This window comes from Phyllostomus hastatus, unplaced genomic scaffold (assembly GCF_019186645.2).
Source record: "Phyllostomus hastatus isolate PE091 unplaced genomic scaffold, TTU_PhHast_1.1 phas_contig_477, whole genome shotgun sequence".
Taxonomy (NCBI): domain Eukaryota; kingdom Metazoa; phylum Chordata; class Mammalia; order Chiroptera; family Phyllostomidae; genus Phyllostomus; species Phyllostomus hastatus.
In genome coordinates, this window is record NW_025333889.1 from 557093 (window position 1) to 582817 (window position 25725).

Here is a 25725-nt window from a genome sequence, read left to right on the forward strand (position 1 = left end):
ACGGCAACGACCCAGGAGGGCGCTCCTGTGGGCGGAGGGAGCAAACGAGACGAATGGAGAGAAGAGAGGAAGGCGGACTCTCTGAGCGGACGGAGGGGCCTCGGGCACGCGGGGTCCGGAGAACCCAGACCCAAACAAGCCCCCGGCCGCATCCCGGCAGGCGCAGACGCAGCCGCAGAGGTAACCGCGGCGGCGGCAGCGGCGACGGCGAACGCACGTGCGTGCGCGGAAGGATTCGAGGAGGGCGGCGGCCCGGCGCGGCGGCGCACTGGGAGGGGACGAGCCGCAGAGGAGCAGCGAACCCGGGCGTCAGGGGGCGGGAGGGGGGGCGGGTTGGCAGTGGGTGCCCCCCGACCCTGCACTCCGAGGCTGCTGGGGCTATTCCAGGTGACAGGAAAAGGCGGAAGGCTCACGGATTCTTTCAACGAAGACAAGGTCATATCAGCAGAAAGAGCCGATGAGGCCCACGCCCCAGAGCGGCGCAGACGCGGGCGTTTTGGGCGGAACATCAGTCACCAGCCGCGCAGCCCCAGCCCGCGGACTGGTGCCCGCGGTGGGAGGCGGAGGGCTCCCTGCCTTTGCCTCCAGGGCCCGGCTGCGCTCAGTCCCGGCCTGGGGGGGCGTTGTCGGAGGGGCGGGGCTGGCACTGGGGCGGGTGCCAGGAGGTCGCGGTGTCCTGGCTCCGCGTCGGGGTCAGGGCGGGGGCGGGGGCCGGGGGCTGGGTCCTCACGCCCCGGGCTGCCTCGGCACTGTGGATCTAGCGAATCCCTGGAGACCCGAGGGCTTCGCTCTCAAACAAGAATCTTACTGTTTGCATAGCACAGCCCACCATTTAATTAGAAAAATATGTTTTTAATTAGCTTTCTCTTGACAAACACGTTGGCGTAGGCGCAGCGGGGAGAAGCCCAGTCCGAGGACCGGCCGCGCGCGGACCTCGCTCGGGCTCAGGGCGAGGGGAGGGCCCTGCAGCGTCGGCCACACACACGTCCGCCCGCCCGCCCGGGTGTGCGGTGCGTGCAAAGGGCCCGGGGCTGCCGGAGACGCGGGCGAGGCCCCGCCCGCCCCCCACGCCCGTGCAGTGGCCAGCAGGTCCCAAAACTCGGGCAACTCCCCTCGGAGCCGGACAGCAGAGCTTCTGCGAGGAGAGAGCGGTCAGAACGAAGAGGCCTAAAAATAAAAATAAAAAATGGTAATTGCCAGAACTGCAGAAAGATCTGACATAATACTGATAGATTCTAGTACACACACATCACTAAAAGGTTGACTAAATTCTCAGTCAAGCAGAAACATGAGCATGGGTGCAGGAGATCTGAACAGCACCCAGAGGCGCCCACAGCGCCCATGCGCGCAGACCCCGAGTGGGAACCCCCAGTGCCCGGGGACCCTGGCCTGAGGGCCAGGCTGGAGGGGCTGCCGGATGTGGAGGGGAGGCCCCTGAGGGACAAGGGTCAGGCGGCCCCCTCCCCCCCATTCCGGGACCGGAGCAGCTGGCCCCCACGGCGCCCACGGCCCCCGCTGGAACTTCTCTCTGCCTTTCGCCTGCAGCAGCCACACAGGGTCACACGGGGTCCCGGGGGGTCCCCCCTTCTTTGAAGACGTGCAGAGGAGAGACACACAGCGTCCGTGGCGATCGACTGTGGTCGGAGAGACCGAGCCCGTCTGAGGCGTCGGGGCTGAGGGTCGGGGACCGAGAGAGAGAGCGGGGCCAGTGTCGGGAGAGGCTGGCTGACGTCCTGCGGGGAGGGGCCGCGGGCGCGCCGTGGAGACGGAAGCACAAGGCCAGAGAGGAGGACGGGCCGAGAGCCGAGCTGGGCTACCGTGAACGCCGTGAACGCCGTGAACGCCAGGACAAAGGGGAGGGCGGGGAAGTGTGGCCAGGAGGGAGGTGTTCCCGGTGGGCGGCCGAGACCGGGCGCAGGTGCGCGTCGGCGCTGAGGCGACGTGCCGAATTTCGGAAGTAAACGGGTGCCCCCGCGCTGCAAGCACCCTGCCGCCTCCGCCCGTTACCGGAGTCGGCTGAGACCTCGGTCGGTGGGCAAACCAGCGGCCTGGACTCTGAGCTCCGCCGGGCCCCTCGCAGAGACAGGGCGAGCCCACCTCCCCCGAGACGCCTGTGCACACGAGGGTTCGGCTGGCGTGTTCCACCCGCCACCGGACCTGGGGGTCGGCGGTCACAGAGGGGCTGTGACCACGGGCCGTGAGGCCACCCCGTGAAGGGTGGTGTCACGTTACGTGGAAACGGGGCTTGCAGACGTGACGAAGGCTGACGACCAGCCCACGGGAGAGCAGCCGGGCGGGCCAACGGCACACGAGGCCTGGGCTGAGGGCTCCGACGGGGGGCCCGTGAGGAGGCCCAGCAGGGACTGGGAGAAACTTCTGGAAGCTGCTCCGTCCTTGGCGGATGGCTGGGAAATGGGACTTTGGTCCTAAGACCACAGGAAGCTGGACCCTGCCACTCCCTGAGTGAACTGCGAGGGATCTCTTCCAGCTCTAGGGGGGACGCGGCCCTGCCAGCCCCGAGGGTGAGACCCAGGAGAGAACAAGCCCCCCACCCAGGCCCCCCACCCTGCAGGGCTGGGGGCTCCCTCAGCCCCCGCGGCTGAGTGGGAGCGCACCAAGCTCGGGCTCGGGGCCGGCTCTGCGTGGACTGGCCGGCCCCGAGCAGAAAGAGGGGGCAGGCGGGTGTGCGGCCCGGGAGCCCCCAGGACACAGGTGCAGAGACCCGGCAGCTGGGGGGGCTGCGGCGCAGGAAGGGGTCCCAGCGGCCACCCGCAGTCCCCGAGCCCAGCGTGACTTGGCTGCCGCGCTCCCCTGCCCCCCAGACCAGGGAAAGGGGCGAGGGCAGGATGTGGGCACTGGAGGGAAGGGAAGGGCGAGCGACGGACATGGAGGACAACACATGGAGGGCGTGAGGGAGTGTTAACAGCAGAGGGACGAAACAAATCTCCACGACGGTTGTGAGAGGGACAAGCTCCCCCCGGAGAGGCAAACACCCGAGGTGGAGCGGAAACGCAGCCAGGCTGGCGGGAGGTGGAGGGCGGGTCTGAAAGGGTGGTGGTGGGCCGTGCCGCATCAGGTGACGTGGGGCACGGGCCCGACAGCAGGGACCGGGCACGGGGGCCCCTGGAGCTGGAAAAGCTCGAGCAGAGAGACCCTCTGGATTCCGAAGAGCAGGCCCTGGGAACCCACAGGCCGAGCACCCTCGGAAAGAGAAGACGGTTGTCACCGGGACCCGTGGCCGCGGGAGCGCTCCGCCCGGCGCACTGAGCGTGGGTCCGTCGGGAGACAGACCCCGTGCGCAGCGTCTGAGAGCGGAGTTTGCGAGGGCCGGGGGAACAGGCGCGGTTCAGCTTGGTTTTCAAACGTGCGTGGAGCGCACACGTGGAACACGGAACACGGCCCCGCCCCACCTCCCCCGTGGCTCGGTCCACGCCTCACCCGCCCTGCTGCCCCCCCCCCACCCCCCGGCCTGTCGCCCCAGAAGCTTCGGGCGCAAGGGTCTCCAGCAGAAATGGCCTTTGGCTTCACGGGTCCCTCGCAGGGCCCAGGGGCAGGGCTGGCCGGCAGCTCCAGCGTCCCCGGGGCCGAGGGCCCGGGTCCCCCCTACCCCCCCGTTCGGTGCTCTGCTCGGCTGCCGCCTCGGCCCCCGAGCCCCAGCGTGCGGCCTCGGCCCCGGGCCCCAGCGGCCTCCCGAAGGCCAGTGCCCCAGACCCCAGCACGCTGGCCTCCGTGCCGCCGGGGTCCATGGGAGCCAGAGCCTTCCGGGCCTGGGCTGGGCAGAGATGGGGGGGCCCTGACCCCTCGCCCGGAAAGTGCGGACCCCAAACCACCTTTCCAGCATAGAGCCCCCACTGGGGACGTCGGCCGAGTTCGTGCTGTGCCGCCTCCTTCCGTGTGTGAGGGACCGGGAGCAAAGCGACCCCTCGGCAGCGGAGACAGGGCCCCACCGACGGAGACCGGGGGTCCGCACGTCACTGGCTCGGCCACCAGCCCAGGCCGCTCTGCCCAGAACCCCGTTTCCCCAGTCTGTACAATTAGGACTGGGGCCATTTCAAAGACAGGGAGGGACCCGGTGCCTCCTGAGGCCACCCGCCCACAGGGACCTGAGACTGCCCCCTCCACTCCCAGCCCTGGGGTGCGTGCGGGGCCCCCACCTGGAGCCGCCTCCTCTCCTGGCCCTCGGATGGCTCACTCACCGGGTGCCCTGCCTCCAGCTTCTTCAGCGCCTCCTCCGGCAGGGCCCCCGTGGCCCGGGTGCCGCCCGTCTTCCCCTCTGCCTGGCGCCAGCCTGTGGGGTGAGCAGGGTGGCCGCCTGGCTCCCAGGTCGAGGCGGGGGACGGGGGGGGTCATCCCCTCCCACCCCACCTGCCAGGAAACTGAGCGCCTGGCACCAGGAGGGTGGGGGCCGGCTCCTCCCGCCCTCTGCGCTCCAGGCCCCCCCCCGCCCCCATCCTTCCCTCTGGCCCCCTTCCCTTCCAGAGAGTCAGGCCCTGGGCCCAGCCCCCGTGTGACCTGCTGATGGGGACGGGGGGGGAGGGGGGGACAGAAATGCAGTGGGGTGGCCAGCGGGGCAGGGGGCCTCACTGACGTGACTCGGGGCAGAGACCCAGGGGGGATGGGCCTCGTGACTGGGTGGGAAGGAGGCCCCAAGAGTGGGCGCAGCCAGCGCCAAGGCCCTGGGTGGGGAGGGCCTCTCTCGGTCTCTGGGGCCGTGTGTCCCCCCAACTCGGTGGGGCGCTGGTCTCCCCGAGAAGGTGGGGAAGGGTGCTCACCTTCCTCTGCCCGGGCCAGCGCCCTGTGCAGCCGCTCCACCTGGCTCTGGGCTCGGGCCCGCTCCCTCTGCTCCTCCCGCAGCCGGCGGCCCAGGCTGGCCACCTGGGAGCACCAGGTGTCCTGGAGAAGGACAAGGTCAGCGGGCCACCAGGGTGCGTGCGGGGCCGAGGGGTCACGTGAGAGGTTCCGGAGGCCTGGTGGGCAGCCCTCGGAAACTCGGGGGAGGCCCTGGAAGGGTGGGGCGGGGCCCATGTGTCCAGGTTTGGGGTGTGGACATGCAGTGGGGGACAGGGCGTGCAGTGGCAGGTGGTGGCCCCAGCCTGTGGGGTCAAGGTGACTTTCAGAGGCCAATCCCTGGCCTGACTTGGGACAGAGTAGGTTTGGGCCCTGCTCCCTGGGGCTGGCATCTGGGGGGGAGGACCGCAGGTGGGCCAAGTCCGGGCACCACCTGGCCGCGGGCGGGTGGCTCCGGGGAAGCCCCGAGGCGGTGGGATGGGGAGAACTTGTGAGCGGCTGCTGGTCCCACGTGAGGGGTCACTGGGGTCGCTCTGCAGGTGGCCCGGCCAGCCCTTCTGGGAGCTGCAGGCAGGGGCGGTGGAGGCCCAGCCCTGGGCCCAGGGCGTCCCTGGGAGGCCGGCTCCAGGGTGCTGGGCGGGAAGGAGGCCGCTGGGGCCGTCGGGCTTTGAGGGGCTCGGGTGTTCTTCACACGAAGGGTGGTCGGGGCACCTCTGGGGTCTCCGCAGATGCAGGACGGGCGGACTGGCGGACAGGCTGACAGGCAGGCAGGGCAGGGCCTCCCGCCCCACTTACCCGCTCCCGCTGGGCGTCGCGCCGCCGCCGCACCAGCTCCCTCAGGGCCTGCCGCACGGCGGCCACGTCCACCTCCGGGCTCTGCCGCCCCGGGGCCGGCGGGGGCCATCGGGCTGGTGAGCAGGGCCGGGCGGGGGGGCTGGAGCCTGTAGGACAGCGGGGGCTGAGGGGACGTGGGGCGACACAGGCGGGTGTCCCGTCCCCACCACAGGGCCCTGGGGGCCCCATGTCCAGGCCCTCGCTGTGCAGCCCACGAGGCCCAGGGAGGGGGAGGGGGAGGGTGGCCCGGGTGGGGGCGGGGCCAGGACAGGAGCCCCCGAAGCTGCCGAGGACGCTGACCTTCGCGGGGGGAGCCAGGCCGCTCGGGGCTCTGTGCTCGGAGGCCCAGCTCGCGGCGGAGCGTGGCCCACAGCCGGTCCAGCCGGGCCTGGGCGTCCTGCCTGGCGCGCCCGGCCTCGGCCAGCTCCCGCTCCAGGCTGTGGGCCCGGCGGCCGGCCCCGTCCAGGCGAGCCCGGAGGCCGTCGGCCTCGCTGCTGGCCTGCTGCGCCCGGGCCTCCGCCTCTGCCAGCTTCCGCTGCAGCCGCAGCACCTGCGGCCGGGCAGTGGGGGCTTAGGGGGAGGCTGCACACGGGGGGCCCGAAGCCTCGCCCCAGGCCTCTCGCCTCAGCCCCCCCTTGGCACAGGGGGGCCTGGGGCCCACTCCCAGCCCACGTTTGGCAGTGGGGACGCCTGAGCCCCGGCGGGGAAGGGCTCCCCAGGACCACGGAGCGCACCCTGGCGGGCAGCACGGCCACACAGGCGGCCTCACGGGAACGGGCCAGACAGGGCCACAGCCCACGCTTGTCTGCCTGCTCGGGGCCTGGGGTGGCACGGGCTGGGTCAGCATCGCCCTGAGACCAGGGCTGGGGACGCTCAGGGTGCCTGCCACCCCCTCCACAGGCTTCCCGGTGGGCGACAGCATGGGCACACGGAATGTGGACCCCCCCGCACCAGGTGCATGAGGGGCCACCCTGACCCCACCAGTCCCTTCACTTCCAAACGGGCTGCCCACCCACCGCTGCAGGCCACGGGCAGGGCCGGTGTCCCCCACCCTCCACTCACACGAGGTGAGTGGCCAGGGCAGTGACTGGGGGCCCCCACCCCCGGAGAAGTGCGCGGGCTGGGGGAGGGGGCAGCCAGGCCCCAGCTGCGGGCCCAGAGCGCCCCGGCCTGTCGGCCCCCGGGCAGGAGTCCTGGCGCCGCTGGGCAGGGCAGTGGGCCTCGTCCTCGCCCTCCCTGGGTGGCCACGGCACAAGGACCCCATTCACGGCTGGAGGTGGGGGGCTGTGAGGTCACGAGGGGGTCACATGGGCCAGGGGAGGTGAACCCATGTTTCTGGGTGTGGCGTTGGGTCTGAACTGGGGCGTCCTGCGCAGGCTGAGGCCTGGGGAGGCCGCTCAGGCTGTGGGCAGGGGAGCGGGGGTGCGTCCAAGGCCACCGGCCTCGTGCAGCCCAGCCTGGCAGCAAGCAGAACCTGGGGGGCGGGGCTGGGACTGAACAGAGGGTCTTTCAAGCCGCCTGGGGCTGTGTGTGGGGGCTTGGGGGGGCTCACGGGCTGGGGGCGTGCAGACACGTGTGGGGGCGTGGGGGTAGCAGCGAGCTCAGAGTCCTAGAGCTCATGGATCGGTCTCTCCGGGGCCCCTGCCTGTCCCTGGACTCAGTGCTCTCTTCCCCTGGGGGAGACTCTGCCCTTCGCTGAAGCCCTGGCCCCTGTGGGGGGCACACGGGGGTGGTGAGAGCGAGGCCTGGGCCCCCGGGCCCTCTACCTCCTCCTGGGCGTCCTCCCGGGCAGCCTCCACCTCGGCTGCCTGCCTCTGCCGCTCCAGGGCCTCCTGCCGGCTCCGCTGCCACCGCCGAGCGTCCTGTGCACACCGGTCCTGCAGCTGGCGCACCTCCCGGCCCTTCTGCCGGTTCTCGGCCTCCAGCGCCCTCACCTGCAGGGGGTGGGGCCACAGGTGGGGGCCGGGCGGCCCCTGCACCCCTGCCTCTGCTCCCGTGTGCTGGGAGGAAGCCCCCCGGTGGCCCGCCCCCCACACTCGGGCTCAGCCCAGGTCTGCACTTGGGTCCCGGCTGTGCCCTTGACTCTGGCCCTCGGCCAGGCTCCGCGGACACCTGGCATGTCCTCTCCGGGTCGGGGCCCCGTGGAGCCCGAAACCAACGGAGAGCCTCAGCTGACCACCGGTTGTGTTGGGGGGGCACCTCTGGGTGAGCTAGGCCCGCTGTGGGCCGTCCCCGTGGGGGACCGTGGGCGGGGCAGGGCCCAGCTGTGCTGCGTCCTCGGCCGGGACTCCTGACCCTCGGGGTTCGTGGGCCTCAGAAGGGTCTTTGGGCCTGAAGTTTGGGGCTTGTCCTCTGCACCCTCCGGGGCAGACCCACCCAGGAACCCGTGAGTCTGAGCCACCCGGGGTGCCTGGCGGGGCCGGGGGAGCTGGGCCCCGGGGCGTCGCTCACCTGCCTGCAGAGCTCCTGGAGCTCCCGGCGGGCGTCGGCCCCGGCCTGCTCCGCCGCCCGCAGGCGGGCCTGCAGCTCGCTGGCCTCCTTCTGGGCCGCCGCGCGGGCCGCCTCCAAGGCCAGCACCTCTTGCTCCTTGTCCTCCTTGGACCGCTGAAACCTGAGCAGGGTGTCACCGGCTGGGGTGGGGGACCACCTGGGGGCTCTGGCGTCTCCCACGGTTACAGGCCAGGCTTCCTCCCCATTCTAGCAAGAGGCGCCCTGCGGTGTCCCAAAGCCCAGCCTCCTTGGGGCTGCCTGTCCCCTCTGGGACCCAGTGGGTCCCAGTGCCCAGCAGCCCTGGCTCCCCTCTCTCTCCAGCCCCTCCCCCACCATTCCCCTCACTCCAGCCCTCAGGGGCGTCCCCTGCTCCCCCCCGCTGGGGCCTCTGTTTCCTGCTGGACGGGAGCTCCCTGAGGGCCGGGCCGGGCCGGGCCTTCCTGTGTCCCGGCCCCCCCTCCCGAGGCCAGCAGTGCCGCCTCCCTGGATGGGTGGGCAGCTGGCACCCTGGGTCTGCTGGGCGTGTCCTCCCGCGGCCTGGGGGTGGGGTGGAGCTGCGTGGCAGGAGCGCGCAGGCCCTGCTGGGAGGGGGTTGCCCTACCTGGCCTTCTCCCGCTCCGCCCGGCGCACCGCAGCCCGCAGCTCGGCGCCGGACCGCTGCAGGGCGCCCTTCTCCAGGGCCTCGGCGCTCAGCGCCCGGCGGGCCTCCTCGGCCGTCCGGCGCAGCCCCTCGCGGCTGTCCTCGCTGCCCCGCAGCTCCCTGTGCAGCGTGGCCAGCTCCTCCCGGGCCTCCCCGAGCTGCGCCCGCAGCCGCTCGGCCTGTGAGAGGGATGGGCAGCTGCAGGCACCAGTGCCGGCCCCGGGGCGGGGCGGGGTGGGGGGAGGGGGGTCGGGAACTGCGGGTCGGGCAGGCTCAGGCCCCTGCGGCCTCGGGCTCTGGTCTGCGGACAACCCGGCTCTGCCAGCCTGTGGTCACCTCCCTGTGCCACTGAGGCTGCCGAGTGGTGCACCAGGGCCAGGGCCGGGCCCAGGCAGGGGACACCAGACTTCTCCCGGCCCCGTCCTGCCCTGTGCTCCCTGCCTGGGCCCCGGCGCTGCCGGCCACTGGTCAGCAGGGCCTGTGTGAGACTCGGCCTCACCCACAGGCCTAAACTGTCCCCACCCAGGGCCCGCCACCACTGCCCGATGGTCCCCCACCCTCCGGGCCCTGGAGTGTGCTCCCCCCCGCCCCCCCCCCCCGTCAGTGATGGCACAGCACTTGGGGCCCTGTCTGCCCCGTGCATGGTGGCGGGCCCTGGCCCCCCGCTGGGATGGGAGCTGGCAGGAAGGCCGGGTCTCTGGTGTCCTTGGAGGCCTCTGTTGCCACCAGGGCCCACCTGGGCCGGGCCGTCCAGGAGCTCGGGCTGGGGTTCCGCTGTCACATGTGCTCGGCACGGAGCGCAGGAGTGTGGTGGGCCTCTCGAACCGGCCCAGCCCACACCCCTGGGAGCTGACCCAGGGGGGACCAGAGGCTGCAGGTGTGAGCCCTCCTCCCCCCAGACCGGCTCTGGGCCCAGCGCAGGACACAGCCCCTGAAACCAGGGCCCTGGACACTGGGGCTCCCCGGCAGAGACTGCTGACACCGACGTGTGGGTGGGGTCGGGGGTCCCACTCACTCTGGGCTCAGCCCCCACGGGGAGGGAGGCTCAGGGGAGAGCATGGGCAGAGAGCGGCCGGGCCTCCAGTGCCCGGGCTGGGGGTGGGCGCCCGCCAGGGCCCCTGGCCTCCCGCCTCCCAGACCGGCCGTGGCCCTAACAAGGACACTCTGGAGGAGGCTGTGCCCCAACTCTCCTGGCCCCGAGGAGGAGGCTGAGGAGGCTGGCGGGGGCACACGGCATGGGGAAGCCACAGGCCCTCGGGGCCCTGTCCAGGCGCCGGTCGGCCAGGAGCGAGCCCCACTCTGCCGGCGGCTGCCGCGGGACGTTGTCCAGGCCCCGGCCGGCCTGGCTCCCGGGCAGCCGCTGTTGTTGTTGTTCTGTTTTTGGGAAGGGCCAGAGCAGCCCCCTCCGCCCCCCGCCCGCCCCCCGCATGTGGGAGCCACAAGCCGTGCGGAGCATTTTCCGCTGAGCTCAGCAGAAACCCACCCAGAAGGTCAAGGCCAGGGAAGGGCCGGTCCGCACAAAAGGAGCTGTTTTCAGTTCCCAGGAGCGGGGGGGGATGAAAACAAGCACAACAAACGCGGCCCCTCCCCCTCACCCCCACCCGCCGCCCTCGGCCGAGAACAACCATCCCTTTTACAGGAATTTTACAGCCAAATCGCTTAATGTGATTATAATAATTATTTCTTTACTAGAAATTGTATAAACAGCCTCTTTTGAAATCTGCTGCAGGGGGGTGGCTGAGAGCTCTGTGCAGAGGAGGGGAGGGGTGTTGAGGGGTCCTGGCCTGCGTGTGGCATGTTCATGTGCACGCACACAAGAGCACATATGTGTGCTTGGTGTGCATGTGTGTTTGTGCAGCACGGGGCACATGTGGCCATGCATCTGCACGCGTGTATGTGTGAACATATGCAATGCTGCACACATGTGCCAGCATGTGTGGAGGTACACGTGCTGCCTGATGTACACACGTGTGAACTTCATGGGGTCCGCATGCATTTGCATGTGTGTTCTGACCACACAGGAGTGCATGCATGTGGCCACTTCTGTGCAATGTGTGTGCATGGGGGCATGTAGGTCTCCATGTCAGCAGGAATGCGTGTGCATGGGTGTGTGTGTGGGGGGGGTGAGCCGTGCTGTGGGTGCGTGGCGTGCACTCACGCACACACATGTGGACGCAGCCAGAGGCCTGGATGTGCCTCCAGCTCCGGGCTGTGAGAATGTTGCGGTTCCCATGGCGACTCTGGGCAGCCTGGCGCCAGCGAGGGCGCTTCTGCGCTCCTCTTGCCCCCTCGCCCCCGGCTCTCTGCCCCCCACTCCCCTTCTGGGGGCCCCGCTCCGAGAACCTGAACTTGTGAGCCTCCCAGCTCCCCCCCCGCCGGCGGCCCCAAGTTTTAAAGTCTCGTTCTGCTTCCCCGTGTGGTCGCTGACCGGCCTGACTTTGAAATCTGTTGAAAGGAGACCTTTCTCTTTGGGGGCCAAAGTAAACAGGCTGTCATGTTAAATCACGCTCTCTTCCTCCGGCCGCCCCGCCTGCCCCCCGGTGCCGGGGGGGGCGCGCCCCCCTCCTCCCTCCTCCGCGGCCGCCGGGCGTGTGCTGAGTGAGCGGGTCAGTGCCGCCTGCCAGCCTTGGCCCGCTGCCCGGGTGCGAGGGCTGCCGGTCCCTGCAGGCCCCACCTGGGCGCCGCTCACCCCCCCAGCCCAGATTCCATGCCCCCCCGTCCTCCCCGCTCCCTCCCGCCACCAGCCGCCCCCAGTCCCTTCGGACCTGCCTCGGGGACACCTCCCCGCGCTGCCCGCCTGCCGAGCTCCATCTGGCCTAGCTGGGGCCGCTCCTGTCACCCTGCCCAAGGCTGTCCCCACCCAGGGCACCACCCTGGGGCTCCGGGGGCCCGTGTCAGGCCCATGCAGGGCTGCCCCGCACTTCCCCTGCCCCGTGGCCCCAGGCCCCCAGGTGACACCTGCCTCTCCCCCGCTCCGGGCACCCTCACCTCTCTGCCCGCCATGCTCCGCTCTGCTGCCATCTCCCGGAGGCTCCCGAGCAGGGCTGCGGTCTCCCCCTGATGGGCCGAGGTGGCCTCCTCGAACTGCGCCTGCAGGGCCCTCAGCTCCGCGGCCGTGGAGCTCACCGTGGCCTGGGGGGGGGCAGCAAGCCGCCGAGGCATCAAGGGGCTGCCCACAGCGTGGCTCCAGGCCGGTGGGTGCCAGGCCAGGGCCTGGGTCTCATCCTGGCCACCGCCCGGGCCACCGATGCCAGGGCTGGAGGGGGCAGTGGTGCGGGGAGGGGGCGGAGGCCCCAGCGGGGAGCCCTGTGGGGAGGGACTGACCCCGAGCCTCCCCTCTGGGGTCCCGGGCAGCCAGGCCAGGGCAGGGACCTCCAGCACGGACTCCTCTCCTGCCTGAACCCTTGTCACTGGGCCCGCTGGGCCGAGTGGCTCGGGGCAGGAGTGGTTGTCTGGCAAACGGGCGGAGGTCCTGCCCTCCAGAAATGCTGGACTTGGGCTCTTGCAGCCGGGCAGGGGCTGGTGTTTGCACCCAGGAGCGTGGGGCTGGATCTTTTCCCTCTTGGGCTTGTGGAGCTCAAGAGGAGCCCCCCATCCTGCGGCCCCCTGCCTCTGCCTGCCAACGCTCTCCTTCACCCCCCCCCCCCGCAGTCACTCACTCAGCGCCAGGGGGCAGCTGGCTGTGCCCTTGGGGGCGGGGACATGCCAGGGGCCAGGTGAACAGGGGCCTCGGGGTTAATAAGGAGAGAGCAGCCCTGCAGGGGGTCTGCAGGGACCAGGGCAGCAGCCGAGGAGAGAGGCTGGCCCTCGAGGCTGCGTGGGTGCGGCTGCAGGGGTGGCCGTGGCCCCCAGCAGAGCAGTGGACCCCCCAGCACCGCGAGGCCGCACGGCCCACTTCTGAAAGGGGCTGAGGCCAGCGGCCAGCAATGGGGCGGGGACATGGGGCCCCATGGTCCTAGTTACCACTCCCTGCCCTGCCCACCCCAGACACAGGCTCCTGAAGAGGGTCGGGGCCCGGCGACCCACGATGGCGGCCTGCAGCGGCCTCTGTCCCCTGGTCCAGGGCAGGCGGCTGCCTCTCAGGGGCTCCCCCCAGGCCCCACGGGGGTCTCCGCGGGGGGCTGTCCCGGCGGGGAGGGCCTGCCTCAGGCGGATGCTGCCTCCCTGGGCTCAGTCTCTCTCTTGAGGGGGCCCTGTGGGTGAGCGAGGCCCCGGCCATCACACTCAGACAGGCTGAGGGCGGGGGGCCGGGGCCCTCCCCGTCCTGGTGGGGTCCCCAGTGCTGTGGGGGCAGGGGCTGGCCTTTCCTTCCTGCCGAGAAGGACAGTGTCTCCCCCCCCACAAGCAGGAGGCCTGGAGACACCCCGGAGAAGCTGAGGCCGGGGGCCGGGGTGGAGGAGATGCACCCCGGGACCTTAGGGTCTGGCCGGGCCAGTGCCCAGTATTGGCTGACGGGGCCAGCGGGCACCTCCGCCTGCTCCTGCCGGCCGCCAGCCTCCTGCCACCCCCGCCCCCGCCCCCGCCCCCGTGCCGCCCTGCGGAGCCGCTCCCTTCTGAGACGGGGCCTGGTGGGACACGCGTGTTCCCCGTCCCCCCCTCTGGAGGGGCGGCACCCCAGCCACAGCCACTGCCCGAGGGGCTTGGGGGACCCCATCCAGCACGGCCCAGCCTTTGAGCCTGCAGCCAGGCAGCTCCCGGCGCTGGGGGGGGGCCCTGCCCCACCCCCATCACGCACCTGTCGGCTATCCCCCCCCGCCCCAGCACCCCAGGGGCTTCATGGGCCTCCTCCCGGGAGCCTCCCGCCCCCTTCAGCTCTGCTCCCCACGGAGCACAGGTGGGCGCACTAAGGGATCTGAACCTCTGAAAACGCTGTGTCACTGAGGGCGAGGGGTGCCGGTGAGAGCCCCCCGCCCCCCCCCCCCCCCCCGCCACCAGAGGGCTGCAGAAGGTGGGAGGAAGTGGGCGGTGACTGTCAAGGCCACAGGTGCTGCTCCCGGGCACCCCTGGCCCCGGGGAAGCAGCCTCAGGGTCACCGGCGACGGCTCCCAATGCCGTTCGTCCCGGCAGCACCCTGGGAACCACCCGGATGCCCCCCGACGGGAGGCCAGCAGAGCCACCCCGATCCAGCACCCGGGGACTCGGCGCGGCTGTGGCAGGGCGGGCCCACCCTGAGCTCACAGGGGCGGAGGGGCCCAGCGCAGGTCGGCCCTCATGCTTCGTGATAAAGAGTTGGTCTGTGGCTCTGTCCTGGGAGGAGGCTCTGCACCCTGGGGCCTGCCCGGGTGAGCGGTGTCCTCGTCGCCCCGGGGCCCCGGGTCCTGAGGCGGCTCCGGGCGACACAGTCCACAGTCCGTGGAGCAGTGGCCGCGGCCCGCCCACTGTGCGCTGGCCCAGTGGGGCCGCGTGGGCCCGGAGCTGCCCTGGCCTCGGGGAGGGCGTGGGGCCTGCGTGCCGTCAGTCACAGCCATGCGGGGACCCCAGTAAAAACCCGGCGCGCACCGATGGCCCAGGGGTGCGGGGCCCCGATTCCGGGGCAGAGACCGCGTGCGCCCCATGAGTCTCTCCGCTGGGCTGGTCCCGACGGTGTCCTTGACGGGGACGCCGACGTCGTGAGTGCAGCGCCTTCTGGGCCCTGTGAGCCACTCTGGGGGGCTGGCGCACCGAGGGGCTCCGCACAGACCTTTGCGCCGCCCTGGCCTCCCCCAAATGCCGTCCCCCGGCCCAGCGACTTCCTGTCCGCGCCCCCCCCACCCCCCAATGCCACAGGCCCTCTTCTTCCTCCTGCTCAGGAAGCGGAGTGGGGTGACTGAGGGTGCCGACCCCAGTGCCCGTGGGTGCTGTGCCGCCCACGGCAAGGCCGGCACCATGCGTGAACCTGCCTTTTCTCTCCCGTGGAGGGGCCGACACGAGGGGCTCACAGCTCCGGGGGCTGGGAGCACCGGACGAGAAACAGGGGGTCTGGCCACGCGCCGCGGGCCCTCCTGCTGCTGTCCCCCCTCCCCGTGCCGCGTGACCCGTGCCGACCTCCGAGTGCCGTCACAGGGCACTACGGCACACGCGGGTGGGTCTGCTCGTGAGTGCCCCCCGGGGTCACCGTGAACTGCAGGGGCCTGGGCCCAGAGGACGACCAAGTCCCAGTGTCCGCGTCCCAGCAGGCAGGGATGGACGGGTGGGCAGGCGGGGGCTGACGGTTAGACTGGACGAGTCGTGCGTGTGAACGGGCAGCTGAGGGCGGGGGCAGAGGGGAGGCTGTTTACACGGAGGAACGGATGCGAGCACATGAGTGGTGCGGTCCGTGGGCAGGGAGATGAGCGGGCGCATAGTCGTGCGGAGGGGTGGGCGGGTGGGTGGTTAGGTGGATGGATGGTGGATGGATGGATAGGTGGGTGAAAGGGTGGGTGGATGTGTAGGTGGACTGATGGTGGGTGAGTGGGTAGGTGCGTGGACGGTGGGGGGTGGGTGCACGTCTCCCTCCAGGACTGCTGTGGAAGACCAGCCGCACTCCGGCCGTGGTGACCTGGGAAGGCTGCCCCCAGCCCTCTTTCCGGGGCAGGAAGGCAGGGGCGGTGGGCGGGAGGCCGCCCCGCTGCCCCGCCATCCCCCGTCACCTGCTGCACCTCCTGCTGCAGCTGCAGGAGGGCCTCGTCCCACTCCTGCTCCAGGCCCCGAAGCTGCTCCCCCAGAGCCTCCTTCTCGGCCGCTGTCCTTGCCCCCAGCTGCTGCTCCTGCTCCAGCCTGCGAGCCGCTCCCTCCCTCTCCTCTGTCAGAGACAGACGCAGGGCTTCCTGGGCCAAGGCGAGGGACAGGCCGTGAGGACCACCCGGGACAGGGCCGCGAGACCAGCGGGGGCCTGTGGTCCTGCCCGAGACCGGGCTCAGGGGGCGCCGGGGCAGGACGGTCCCCAGGGACTGTCCCGTGCGGCCAGCGCGTGCCCTGGTCTCTCACGGGGTCGCTGAGGCAAGGGCTGCGGGCCGGCTGCCGGGCCCCCGCCTCCGCTGCCCTGTCGGACCCAGGCTGGCTGACAGGGCGCTCGCAGGCCTCCCTGAGCTTCCCGGCGGGCCCAGCGCCACTGTCATGCCCGAGATGCGAGGACGTGTCCGGCGAGGCCTGTGGCCGGGGACGGCTCGGACGGTGACGAGGCTCCCTCAGCGATGCCCTCCAAGGGCGGCCAGGCCAGCCAGTGCCCAGGCTGCCCCTCCTGCGGGGGAGGGGGCTGGCCACCCTGGCACAGCCCCACGACCCTACTGGCCCCCTGGACCCTCCAGGCCCCGCCTCAGTGTGGCCCAGCACCTCCCCCCGCTGGCTGGTCTCCCGGGACCCCTCGCCCGAGGGTCTGCGGTCTCCGGGACGGGGAAGGCTCCCCCTGCACTCGGGGGCGGCAGCAGCTGGCGGCCCAGGGAAACAGACCTTCTCCCTCCGGAGCCGCGCGAGGTCCTCGCGGTGGCCCAGCGCCTGGCTCCGCAGGGCCAGCTGCGCTCCTCGCTCCTGCCGCGCCACCTGGCTCCGCAGCCGCCCCACCTGCCGTGCCAGCTCCGTCTCCCGGGCCTCCCAGGTGCCTCTCAGCTGCTCCAGCTCCTCTGCAAAGCGACAGGCGCGTCCGGGATTGGCTGGAGGGCCCCGCACCCCGGAACCTTCCCTCCCTGGCCTCTCTGGGTGGACCCCGTGCGGCCTGACAGCCACCTGCTCTGAGGACACTGTGCAAGCTGCAGGGACAGAGCCCCACTGCAGGGCGTGTGTCCTGGCTGGGGCCGGGCCCAGGGGCTGGGGAGGCCGGCAGCGGGGCGGGCTGAGCAGGGGTGGGTGCTCGGGGATGGGGCAGGGTCGTCGCGCTGACCCAAGGCTAAGCCTCGGGCTGGGGTGGGAAGCAGGCTGGGCAGGGCTGCTCCTTGGGGACAGCACTGGCAGGACCCATTCTGCCCCAGAGGCTTCAGGCCCCAGGTCCCAGAGCTCCCCCGGGGGACGGGTAGTGCAACCGAGCTCCGCAGGAGGGGCCCTGGGGGGGACGCGCAGGGAGAGGCCGACGCTGCGGGCGCACCTTGCAGGGCCTGCCGGGCGAGCCGGGCGCTCTGGGCCTCTCCCTCCAGCTGCTCCCGCTGCGCCTGCAGCTGCTCTGCCCGCCGCTGGGCCTCCAGGAGGCTGCGCTCCAGCGCGTCCCGCCGGGCCCTGCGGAGAACGGTCAGGTGGTGGGCGGGGCCGGGCGGGCAGACAGAGGGCATCTTCCCGCGAAATCTGCGAAGACCACCCGGACCCCACGCAAAAACGTGTCAGGTGGATCACACGGGAAACGCAAGAACAAAACAACGGAAGAACTCAGAACTATGAAAGTCGTGGGAAAAACACAGACGGTGTTTTATAACGACACGAAGACACCAAACCCGGAAGACAGGGATGCAGAGGCGGACGGGCCTGAACACGTGTGACGAGGGGGCGGGGGGGCGGCTTCCGTGCAGAAAAGAGCCCACAGACCAGGCTGGGAGACCAGGCTGGGAGGGAGGCTCCGCACTGCACACTCAGAGGGCCCGTGTCCCCCGCACACACAGGGCTCCTTCCCGCCACCCACGACAGGAAGTCGGCTGGCCCTACAGAAAAGTGAGAGAGGTGGCTGTTATCCACGAAAACCCACCCGCGGTTCGCACCCCCGTGGAACTCGCCCGACCTCGTCCGTGCTTGGGGGGGGGGGTTAAAAATCACAGCCCCGCGCTAGATTTGCCGGGAGACTGAACCAATGCGATGCCCCCTGCGGGGTTGGCCGGGGTGCGAGGGCGGCCTCTCGGGGACGGGGTTCAGAGCCGACGCGAGTCTGTCCGCCTGCCAGCAGCCGCGCCGCCCCGCGTGCGTTTCTTAGAGACGCGGCGGGCCAGCAGCGTGCGGACAGGGTGGGGGGGGGTTGTGTCGGGGGGGTGCGCTGTGGCTGTGTAACCGCCCTCCGCCCGGGTGCCGGGGGACGGCACGATGTTTCAGAAACCGCGGCCCGCCCGTCCGTGGGTCGTGAGCAGGATGAGGACACTCTCCTCCTCCGGGTTCCCCCGTCATGTGACGGCTGCTCTGGAAGCAGGAGCAGCACCGCACACACGTGGCCCCGTCACGGGCAGGAGTGCCCTGCACGAGCGTGCAGCTCAGAGACCCGCCCCCCCACGGGACAGGGACGGCCCCCGACCGCAGCCCCATCTCCTCCAGCCCGAGCTCTGACAGCCGCCCGCCAGCACCGGCCAGCGGGAAGCACGTGGTGACCGGCACCCTGCTGTGCCGGCAGTGTGCGCACGGGCGCAGCACGGACACGGAGCACGTGTGCCCGCACGGGCACAGAAACACTGGCGCGGCCCGAGCGAGTCAGTGGGGCGGGGCGGCCGCAGGCCCCGGGGCGGTCTTGCCCCTGAGCACAGCGCTGCCGCCTCTGCGGGGGGCCGGGCCTGTCCACACCTTCCAGGGTCCCTGATGTCTGTGGAGCCCAGAAGTTTGACTTCTCTGACATCCCAGTCCCCCGGCCTGCCCCCACCTGGCCAGCACCCACGTGCTCCCCACTCCCTCCGCCTGGACCGTCGTCCCCACCTCCAGGCCTGCCCTGGGAGAGACGCCTGTGCTGCGCAGAACTGGCACCCGGAGGCCTGGAGACAAAAGCCGTGTCCAGTCTCTCCCTCCATGGGAGCCCAAGGGCAGCCCAGCCTCCCGAGGCCAGCCCGGGCAGGTTTGTGGGGTGCAGGTGGACTGGGGCCCACCTCCCTGGCTGAGTAGCACGCTGGCACCCCAAGAACTCGAGGGCGTGCCCCCAGGGCCTGGGGTGGGTGCTGGAGGACCTCGGGCCTGGGGGCCTCCCGAGGGTCAGGTCACCTGTGGAGGAAGCTGGCCTCCCACACGCCCTGGGAGCTCTGGGAACAGCAGCGGCCAGACCATCCAGGCCCATCGGGATGGACATGCACCGCGGGGGCCAGGCGGCCATGGTTTCAGGACAAGTCCCAAGCAGCCCCGTCACCAGAAGCTCAGACTGGTCACCCTGAAACACTGTCTGGCAGGTGTGTGACTCTGCAAAGGGGTCCTGGGCCCAGCGGTCAGGGCTAGGTCAGCGCAGGACCGCGGGTTCCCGAAACCACTGGCCAGGGCCCCAGACCCAGCAGCAGATGCTGACAGGGTGGGAAGGGCCCCCACCCTGCGCTCCCAGCCCGGTGGGGACGGGGGCGGTGGCGGGCAGGGCCCAGGACCCCCCCACTGCCGACAACCCGCAGCAGCAGCCTCAGCCAGGTTTTCTGTTTGGACTCCCGGACGCTGTCCTTCTGCAGAGGCACTGTTCAGGCCCCCAGATGCTGGAGTTCCAGGAGGACATCCTTCTCCAGAGACACCCGGATGCTCCTGGGAGGGGCCCGCAAGGCCCGGAAGCCGTCGGTGTCTACATGTCCGGAGGCCATGGGGCCAGCACAGCTCACAGGCGGCGGCCAGCAGAGCACCCTTGCTGTGGCCTGAAGTACCCGTTCCGCGTCCTGGGAGTGGCCTGTGGTCGCTGGGGCTCGCTCTGCCCCCGTTCTCGGCCTCCTGGTTATCTGGGGCTGGCACCCCCATGCTCATGCCAGGAATGGGCTTGTGACCCCAGCCGGCCAATCTGAGCCCCATAACTCCCAGGACTGGTCCAGGGACACGAAGGAGCTCAAGATGGTCAAAGGCAGGGGCTCTCGGGCTCCGTGGGGGAGGGGCACCCTGTGTCTGCTGGGGGTGGGCCCTGGAGGAGCCACTGGGCCCTGGCCCCCTCTAACCTGAGCCTGTGAACCAGAGGGGTAGAGGCAGGTTCCTGGTGGCACTGTGGGAACGCCTGGATCCAGCCTAGCCTGAAGCCATGTGTATCCTGAACTTCTCATGTCCACACACAAGAAATTCCATGTGTTCCTTCCACTAGTTGCTCCCTGGCCCAGGAAGGCCACCCCAGGGCTCTCGTCAGACCTACCTCTTCCAGATGCTCCCCTCACCCACAGCCTCTCCCCCCGACAGACACCCCACCCTGCCCGCCCCCTGCTACAGTGCAGACTCTCGGAGGGCAAAGCCATGTGAACAGAGGGCGTGCCCTGCCCGCAGGCCGCTGGGTACCTGAGGTCAGCTGCCTCCTCAGCTGTGAGCTGGCCCTGCCTCTCCAGGGCCTCCTGCTTGGCCAGCAGCTGGGCCCGCTCCCCAGACAAAGCCTCCTTCTCCTGCAGGGCCCTCTGCAGCGTGTCCATCTGGGCCTCTCGGGCCTGCAGGCTCTGGGCCAGCTGCTCCTCCAGGGCCTGTTTCTCACATGTGACCTAAAGGCGGGGGCGGGGGGGGCTTCTTCAGGGAATGGGCTTCGGAAGAAGTGGTTTCCCTGCAGCCTGGCGTGGAGGAAAAGCTGGAAGAGAGTGGGTGCAGGACACATGGGACCTCAGGGTGCTCGTGCGCTGCCCCAGCAGAGGGGGCCTCCACTCCAGTGGCCATGACAGCGGAGTTGCAGCACCGGGCATGCCCGGCTGCCAGCCTGCATGGCAACCCAGGCAGGACCACAGGTGTCCGGGTGCAGCAAACACCGCACAGAAATGGCGGTGGCAGCTGACAGCGCACGGGGCTGCTCCAGACTAACACCGCCACCCAGCACGTCACACGGATTGGACCAGACCCGTCACGGAGGCTGACCAAGGCCCCGTGAGCTGCCAGGCCGGCTGGGACGGAAGGAGCCGAGACCCGGGAGGGAAGGGGTGGAGGAACCAGTTCCCACTCCGGGCCTCGTCCCTCTTCAGGGCGTGTGCCGAGTGAAACGTTTTCGCCGAGGATCTGAGAAGTCGAGGGGCGTTTCTGGCAGCATTGTGGCCTTAGGGGTCCAGAAGTTCAAATTCAGAGCCGCTGCAGGGGTGGAAGGGCCGAGGCAGGCCCCGGGCTCCCAGCCGTGTCCCGGTGGGCTGGAGCGGGGCGGCCCTCGGCCTCGGAGCATGGCCGCCGTCCACCCTCGCTGCCTGTCAGAGCCCAGCACGCTCCCTCTCCGGGGGAGCAGCGTCCGTCCAACCATTTCTGTGGTGTTTACGTGCGCGGCGTTTGACCTTCAACCAGCCTCGCCAGGCGTATCGGGAGATGAGACCCCGGGACAAAAGCCGATGTACCAACATCGAGTGAACCCGGACGCCCCCTCGCCTCCCTGGGGCGCTCAGACACACCCCGACGGCTGTGAGCAGACGTTCGGGAAGGCGAGTGGCGAGATGTGGTTTCACCACTGAGCCAGACACTGAGCAGGAACAATGTGACTTACAAATGCAGTGTCCCAGTGACGTACTGGACAGGACAGAAGAGTGAGGGTCTGGAAAGCAGACAAAACAGGGTGTTCAGACTGAGTCGGGAAGAGAAAGAGGGACGCACCATTCAGAAAAGGTGTGACGGATGCACAGGACGAGGGCCGCCACGTGCATAGCTGGTCTCGGAGGGAGAGGAGAGAGAGTATTCGAACAGACGCTGGACAGGAATTCTGCAAATTCACTAGAATACATTGTTTTCGAAAGCCTCGGTTTTAGAATGAGCCATAATACCCTAAAAAGGTAAATACAAAGAAAACGTCACCTAGATATATCTGAACACTAAGGTTTTGACTACTAAAACAGGGGAAAATATCTTTAAAGATCAGAGGGGCCAAAAAGCACAGACACTACACTTAAGTGAGCGACAAGGAGGCTGGCGCTTGGCTCCCAAACAGCGGCAGGCGCTCAGGTCCCAACTGCCCCCCCGGCGAATTCTACCGACATGGAGAAGGACGTAACACCCATTGAAAGACACCCCCAGGAAACGGAGGACAAGGAGACCTTCCCAACTTACTTCATGATTGGAAACACCTGTGGGGTTGTGGCGGCAGCGGGAGAGACTGCCAGCCTCACGGGAGAGTTCGTTGGAGGGACCCACAGGGTCCTAGAACGTACACAAGCCCACCCACCCGGGAATCAGCACCAGAAGGGCCCAGTTTGCTTGGGGGGTGGCGGGGGGAGTGACTGAAAGCCAGCAGAGAGCTGAGCCAGTGCCATTGTTCCCTCTGGGACCCCTCCCTCACACACAGCATCACAACGCAGTGACGTGGGTTGCCCCTCCCAGGTGAGAACCTAAGGTTCCGCCCCTCATATGTAACGGGTGTGTCAAGACAAAAAAAATGGCCCAGATGAAAGAACAGATCAAAGCTCCAGAAAAAATACAACTAAGTGACGAAGAGGTAGCCAACCTATCAGATGCACAGTTCAAAACACTGGTGATCAGGATGCTCACAGGATTGGTTGAATTCAGTTACAAATTAGATGAAAAAATTAAGGCTACGTTAAGTGAAATGAAGGAAAATACACAGGGAACCAATAATGATGGGAAGAAAACTGGGACTCAAATCAACAGTGTGGACCAGAAGGAAGAAAGAAACATCCAACCAGAAAAGAAAGAAGAAGCAAGAATTCAAAACAATGAGGAGAGGCTTAGGAACCTCCAGGACATCTTGAAACATTCCAACATCTGAATTATAGGGGTGTCAAAGGAGCAGAGGAAGAGCAACAAGTGGAAAACTTATTTGAACAAATAATGAAGGAGAACTTCCCCAATCTGGCAAAGGAAATAGATTTCTGGGAAGTCCAGGAAGCTCAGAGAGTCCCAAAGAAGTTGGACCCAAGGAGGAATACACCAAGGCACATCATAATTACATTAGCCAAGGTAAGAATGAAGGAGAGAATCCTAGAAGCAGCAAGAGAAAAGGAGACAGTTACCTACAAAGGAGTTCCCATCAGACTGTCAGCTGATTTCTCAAAAGAGACCTTGCAGGCAAGAAGGGGCTGGAAAGAAGTATTCCAAGTTATGAAAGGCAAGGACCTACATCCAAGATTGCTCTATCCAGCAAAGCTCTCATTTAGAATGGAAGGGCAGATCAAGTGCTTCTTAGATAAGGTCAAGTTAAAGGAGTTCATCATCACCAAACCTTTATTATATGAAATGTTAAAGGGACCTATCTAGGAAAAAGAAGGTAAAAAACATGTATAGTGAAATGACAGCAAACTCACAATTATTAACAACCACACCGAAAACAAAAAGACAAACAAACTAAGCAAACAACTAGAACAGGAGCAGAACCACAGAAATGGAGATCACATGGAGGGTTAGCAACAGGGGAGTGGGAGGAGGAGAGAGTGGGGAAAAGGTACGGAAAATAAGTAGCATAGATGGTAGGGAGAAAATAGACAGGGGGAGGGCAAGAATAGTGTGGGAAATGCAGAAGCTAAAGAACCTATGACCCATGGACATGCACTGAAGGGGGATGGGGGTGGGAGGGGTGTGCAGGGGGGAGGGAGTGAAGGGGGGTTAGGGTCAGCGAGCGAGTCGGGCGGCAGGGAGAGAAGCAGCTCACCACAGGGAGCAGCGAGGCCCTGCTGAGGGCAGACCCTGCCCCTGGACACCGGGACGGGCACGAGGCCCAGGGCCTTCCTAGTGCAGCCTCCCTGTCCTCCACCTCCCGCCGCGGGGAACTAACTGCCCTGTGCTCGCAGCCCCGGCCAGGCAGCACGGCAGCTGGAAAGCCGAGCCAGCGCAACCGGGTCAGGTGACCTGTGACCTTGCAGGTCCACACCCCAGAGAGGGAGCGGTGGCCCTGCGGGGGCGCAGAGCCAGGAATCCCTGCAAACTCTCACCTGGCCCACCTGGCCCTCCAGCTGCTCCAGCTGCTGCTCAGCCTGCGCCAGGCGCTCCTGGGTGCCCGCCCGCTCCTGCCTCAGCCGGTCCTGCTCCTGCTGCAGCTGCCCGGGGAGGGGTGGGAGGGGCGGGAGGGGCAGCGTCCACGTCGGGCCCCAGGCCCCCGCACCCCACGAGCTGACCATACCCCCACCCTGCCGCCCCGGTGGGTGTGACCTTCCCTCCCGCAGGCCAGGCCAGTCGGGCCCCCTGGCCCTGTGTGGGCCCCCCTCCCCCAAACCTGCACGCAGCCCGGCAGCGGAAAAGGCGGGGGTGGCAGGTGCAAGGAGGGTTCTGGGCTCAGAGACCAGAGCTGGGACCGAATCCCACGGCCACTGGGCCCCCGTCTCACCTGCAGGACCTGGCGGGTCAGGGCACCTTTGTCCCGCGCCAGCCCCTCGGTCAGGGCGGCCATCTGGGCCAGGGCGTCCCGCTGCTGCGCCCCCTCTGACTTGAGCCGGGTCACGAGCAGCTCCAGGTCAGCATTGCTGGACTCGGCCTGGGTGGGGAGGACAGTGGTCACCCCGAGGGGTGCCCAAGGGGATTTTCAGGGTCATAGGCAGAACTGTTAGTGCTGGGGGGAAGCTGGAGGGAGGGACGGAGCCCCCCATCATGGGGGTGCACAAGCTGGAGGTCTGGGTGCGACGGCAGAGGGGCCCCATGGCTGGGGCCCCCACCGGGCACGGAGGCTGCGGCCAGGGGAGGTGGCAGGGCGGCCTGGGGCAAGGGGGCTGGTGGAGTGGGAGGCAGAGGGCCCAGCGGCGTACCCGGGCCAGGGTGCCGTGCAGGGCTGCCCTCTCGCTCTCCAGAACGTCCCTCTGCAGCTGGGCGGTGGTCAGCACCTCCTGGGCCGACGCCAGCTCCTTCTCGAGCCCTGAGACCTTCTCCTCCAGCTGCTCCAGGCGCCCTTGACTGAGGCCCCCCCAGGTCAGAGGCAGAGGGTGTGAGGTCGGCGCAGGGCCCCAGGGGCAGGGGGCTGCCTGCAGCTCCCTCCAAGCCCAGGGTCACCCCGGAGGCCTGGACTTGGTGAGTCCACAGGGCGGCACCCAAACCAAGACCCCAGGTCCTGGCTGGTGGTGGGGCTCCGTCCGGGCCTCAGTGGACTCGCCTGGACGAGGTGGGCGGTACCTGCCTGGGGCGCCCCCTCTGCTGGTTCTGGGTGGTGGGTTTGCTGAGGGGGGCACTGGGCGGGTGCTGGGTGGGGGTGGGGATGACGGCTCAGCCCGGGGGGAGCCTGGGGGAACCTGTCACCCCCACCCCCGAGACAAGGCTGCCGAGGGAGGGGTCCCCCTCGTGGATGAGACACTGATGCCCGTGGGAGGCAGGGGCCGCGCCCGGCCCACCTGGCCTCCAGCTCCTCCTTTCGCTGCGCCCAGAGCAGGAGGCGGCTCTGCAGCTCCGCGTTCTCTGCCTCCAGCTTCTGCGCGTCCGAGTCCCAAGTGTGCGCCCGGCCCCTCAGCTCCGCCACCTCCACCTCCAGAGCCGCCTTCTCTCTGGGGACAGCGAGACCGAGGCTGGGGCAGCCCTGGGGGAGGGGAGGGGAGCGGGGGGGGGGGCCCCTCACTGGGCACTTTCGGGGGGGGCGGGGCAGGGTGGGCGCCAGGCATCGGGGCTCTGGGGCAGGTGCTCAGGGAAGTGCGGGGAGGGCCGAGGCAGGTCCAGCCACCTCCAGCCCCGGGCCGGCCTGCAGTGTGGGGTGGCCAGCAGGCCTGTCCCCTCCGGGTGGCCCCGTGGGAGTCCTTAAAACAGGAAGCTGCTGCCCCTGGTGTGTCCCTGCGCGGAGCCCTCTGCCACCCGCGGGCCTGGCTCAGCCCGTGTTGGGGACGAGGGGAAAGGGGCTGGTGTTGTTGGCTGCTGGCGGGGCCGGGGGTGGGGGCCGGAGGTGGGCGAGGGGCCGAGGCAGGCAGCTGGAGCAGGGCGGTGCCCGGGGTGGGACTGCCCGCCCTGCCCGCTGTGAGCCACCTGCCCAGGCGATCGCTGGCCGCCCTGCAGTGCTGGGCCTCCCGGCGCTGCGCCTCCAGCCCGTCCAGGAGGCTCTCGCGCTCCCGCTCGCGCTCCCGCAGGGCCCTCTGCGCTGCCCGCAGCTCCCGCTGCCTCTCCGACAGCTGCTCCCGGAGCCCGGCCACCACCGCCTGGCAGGACTCCAGCTGCAGGCGCAGCTCCTGCTCCGGGGTGGGGAGCGGCGTGAGCCCCCTCTGGCCTTTGACCACAGGCCCCCGAGGAAGCAGGTGCTGTGGGCGGAGCCCCCTCCCGGGGCTGTGGGGCTCGGGGGCCGGCCCCACGGGCGTCACGCCCCCATGGGGACC

General features: G+C 69.1%; 1 protein-coding gene across 1 annotated transcript in view; it reads right to left on the minus strand.

Annotated features, from left to right (window-relative positions):
- Window positions 1-870: 870 nt before the first annotated feature.
- Window positions 871-25725, minus strand: part of CROCC2 (ciliary rootlet coiled-coil, rootletin family member 2) — a 39016-nt gene continuing 14161 nt past the window's right edge. Inside the window, exons 11-29 of the mRNA XM_045845795.1 lie at window positions 25382-25581; window positions 24763-24912; window positions 24187-24331; window positions 23772-23918; window positions 23380-23484; window positions 19823-20016; window positions 16788-16915; window positions 16160-16329; window positions 15335-15537; window positions 13221-13302; window positions 11741-11884; window positions 8714-8931; window positions 8074-8233; window positions 7389-7556; window positions 5892-6172; window positions 5584-5746; window positions 4773-4893; window positions 4197-4288; window positions 871-1167 (exon numbers count right to left, since the gene is read on the minus strand). Coding sequence (XP_045701751.1) covers window positions 1153-1167; window positions 4197-4288; window positions 4773-4893; window positions 5584-5746; window positions 5892-6172; window positions 7389-7556; window positions 8074-8233; window positions 8714-8931; window positions 11741-11884; window positions 13221-13302; window positions 15335-15537; window positions 16160-16329; window positions 16788-16915; window positions 19823-20016; window positions 23380-23484; window positions 23772-23918; window positions 24187-24331; window positions 24763-24912; window positions 25382-25581 — 2886 coding nt within the window. The 3' untranslated portion in view covers window positions 871-1152. The remainder of the gene's footprint in view (window positions 1168-4196; window positions 4289-4772; window positions 4894-5583; window positions 5747-5891; window positions 6173-7388; window positions 7557-8073; window positions 8234-8713; window positions 8932-11740; window positions 11885-13220; window positions 13303-15334; window positions 15538-16159; window positions 16330-16787; window positions 16916-19822; window positions 20017-23379; window positions 23485-23771; window positions 23919-24186; window positions 24332-24762; window positions 24913-25381; window positions 25582-25725) is intronic.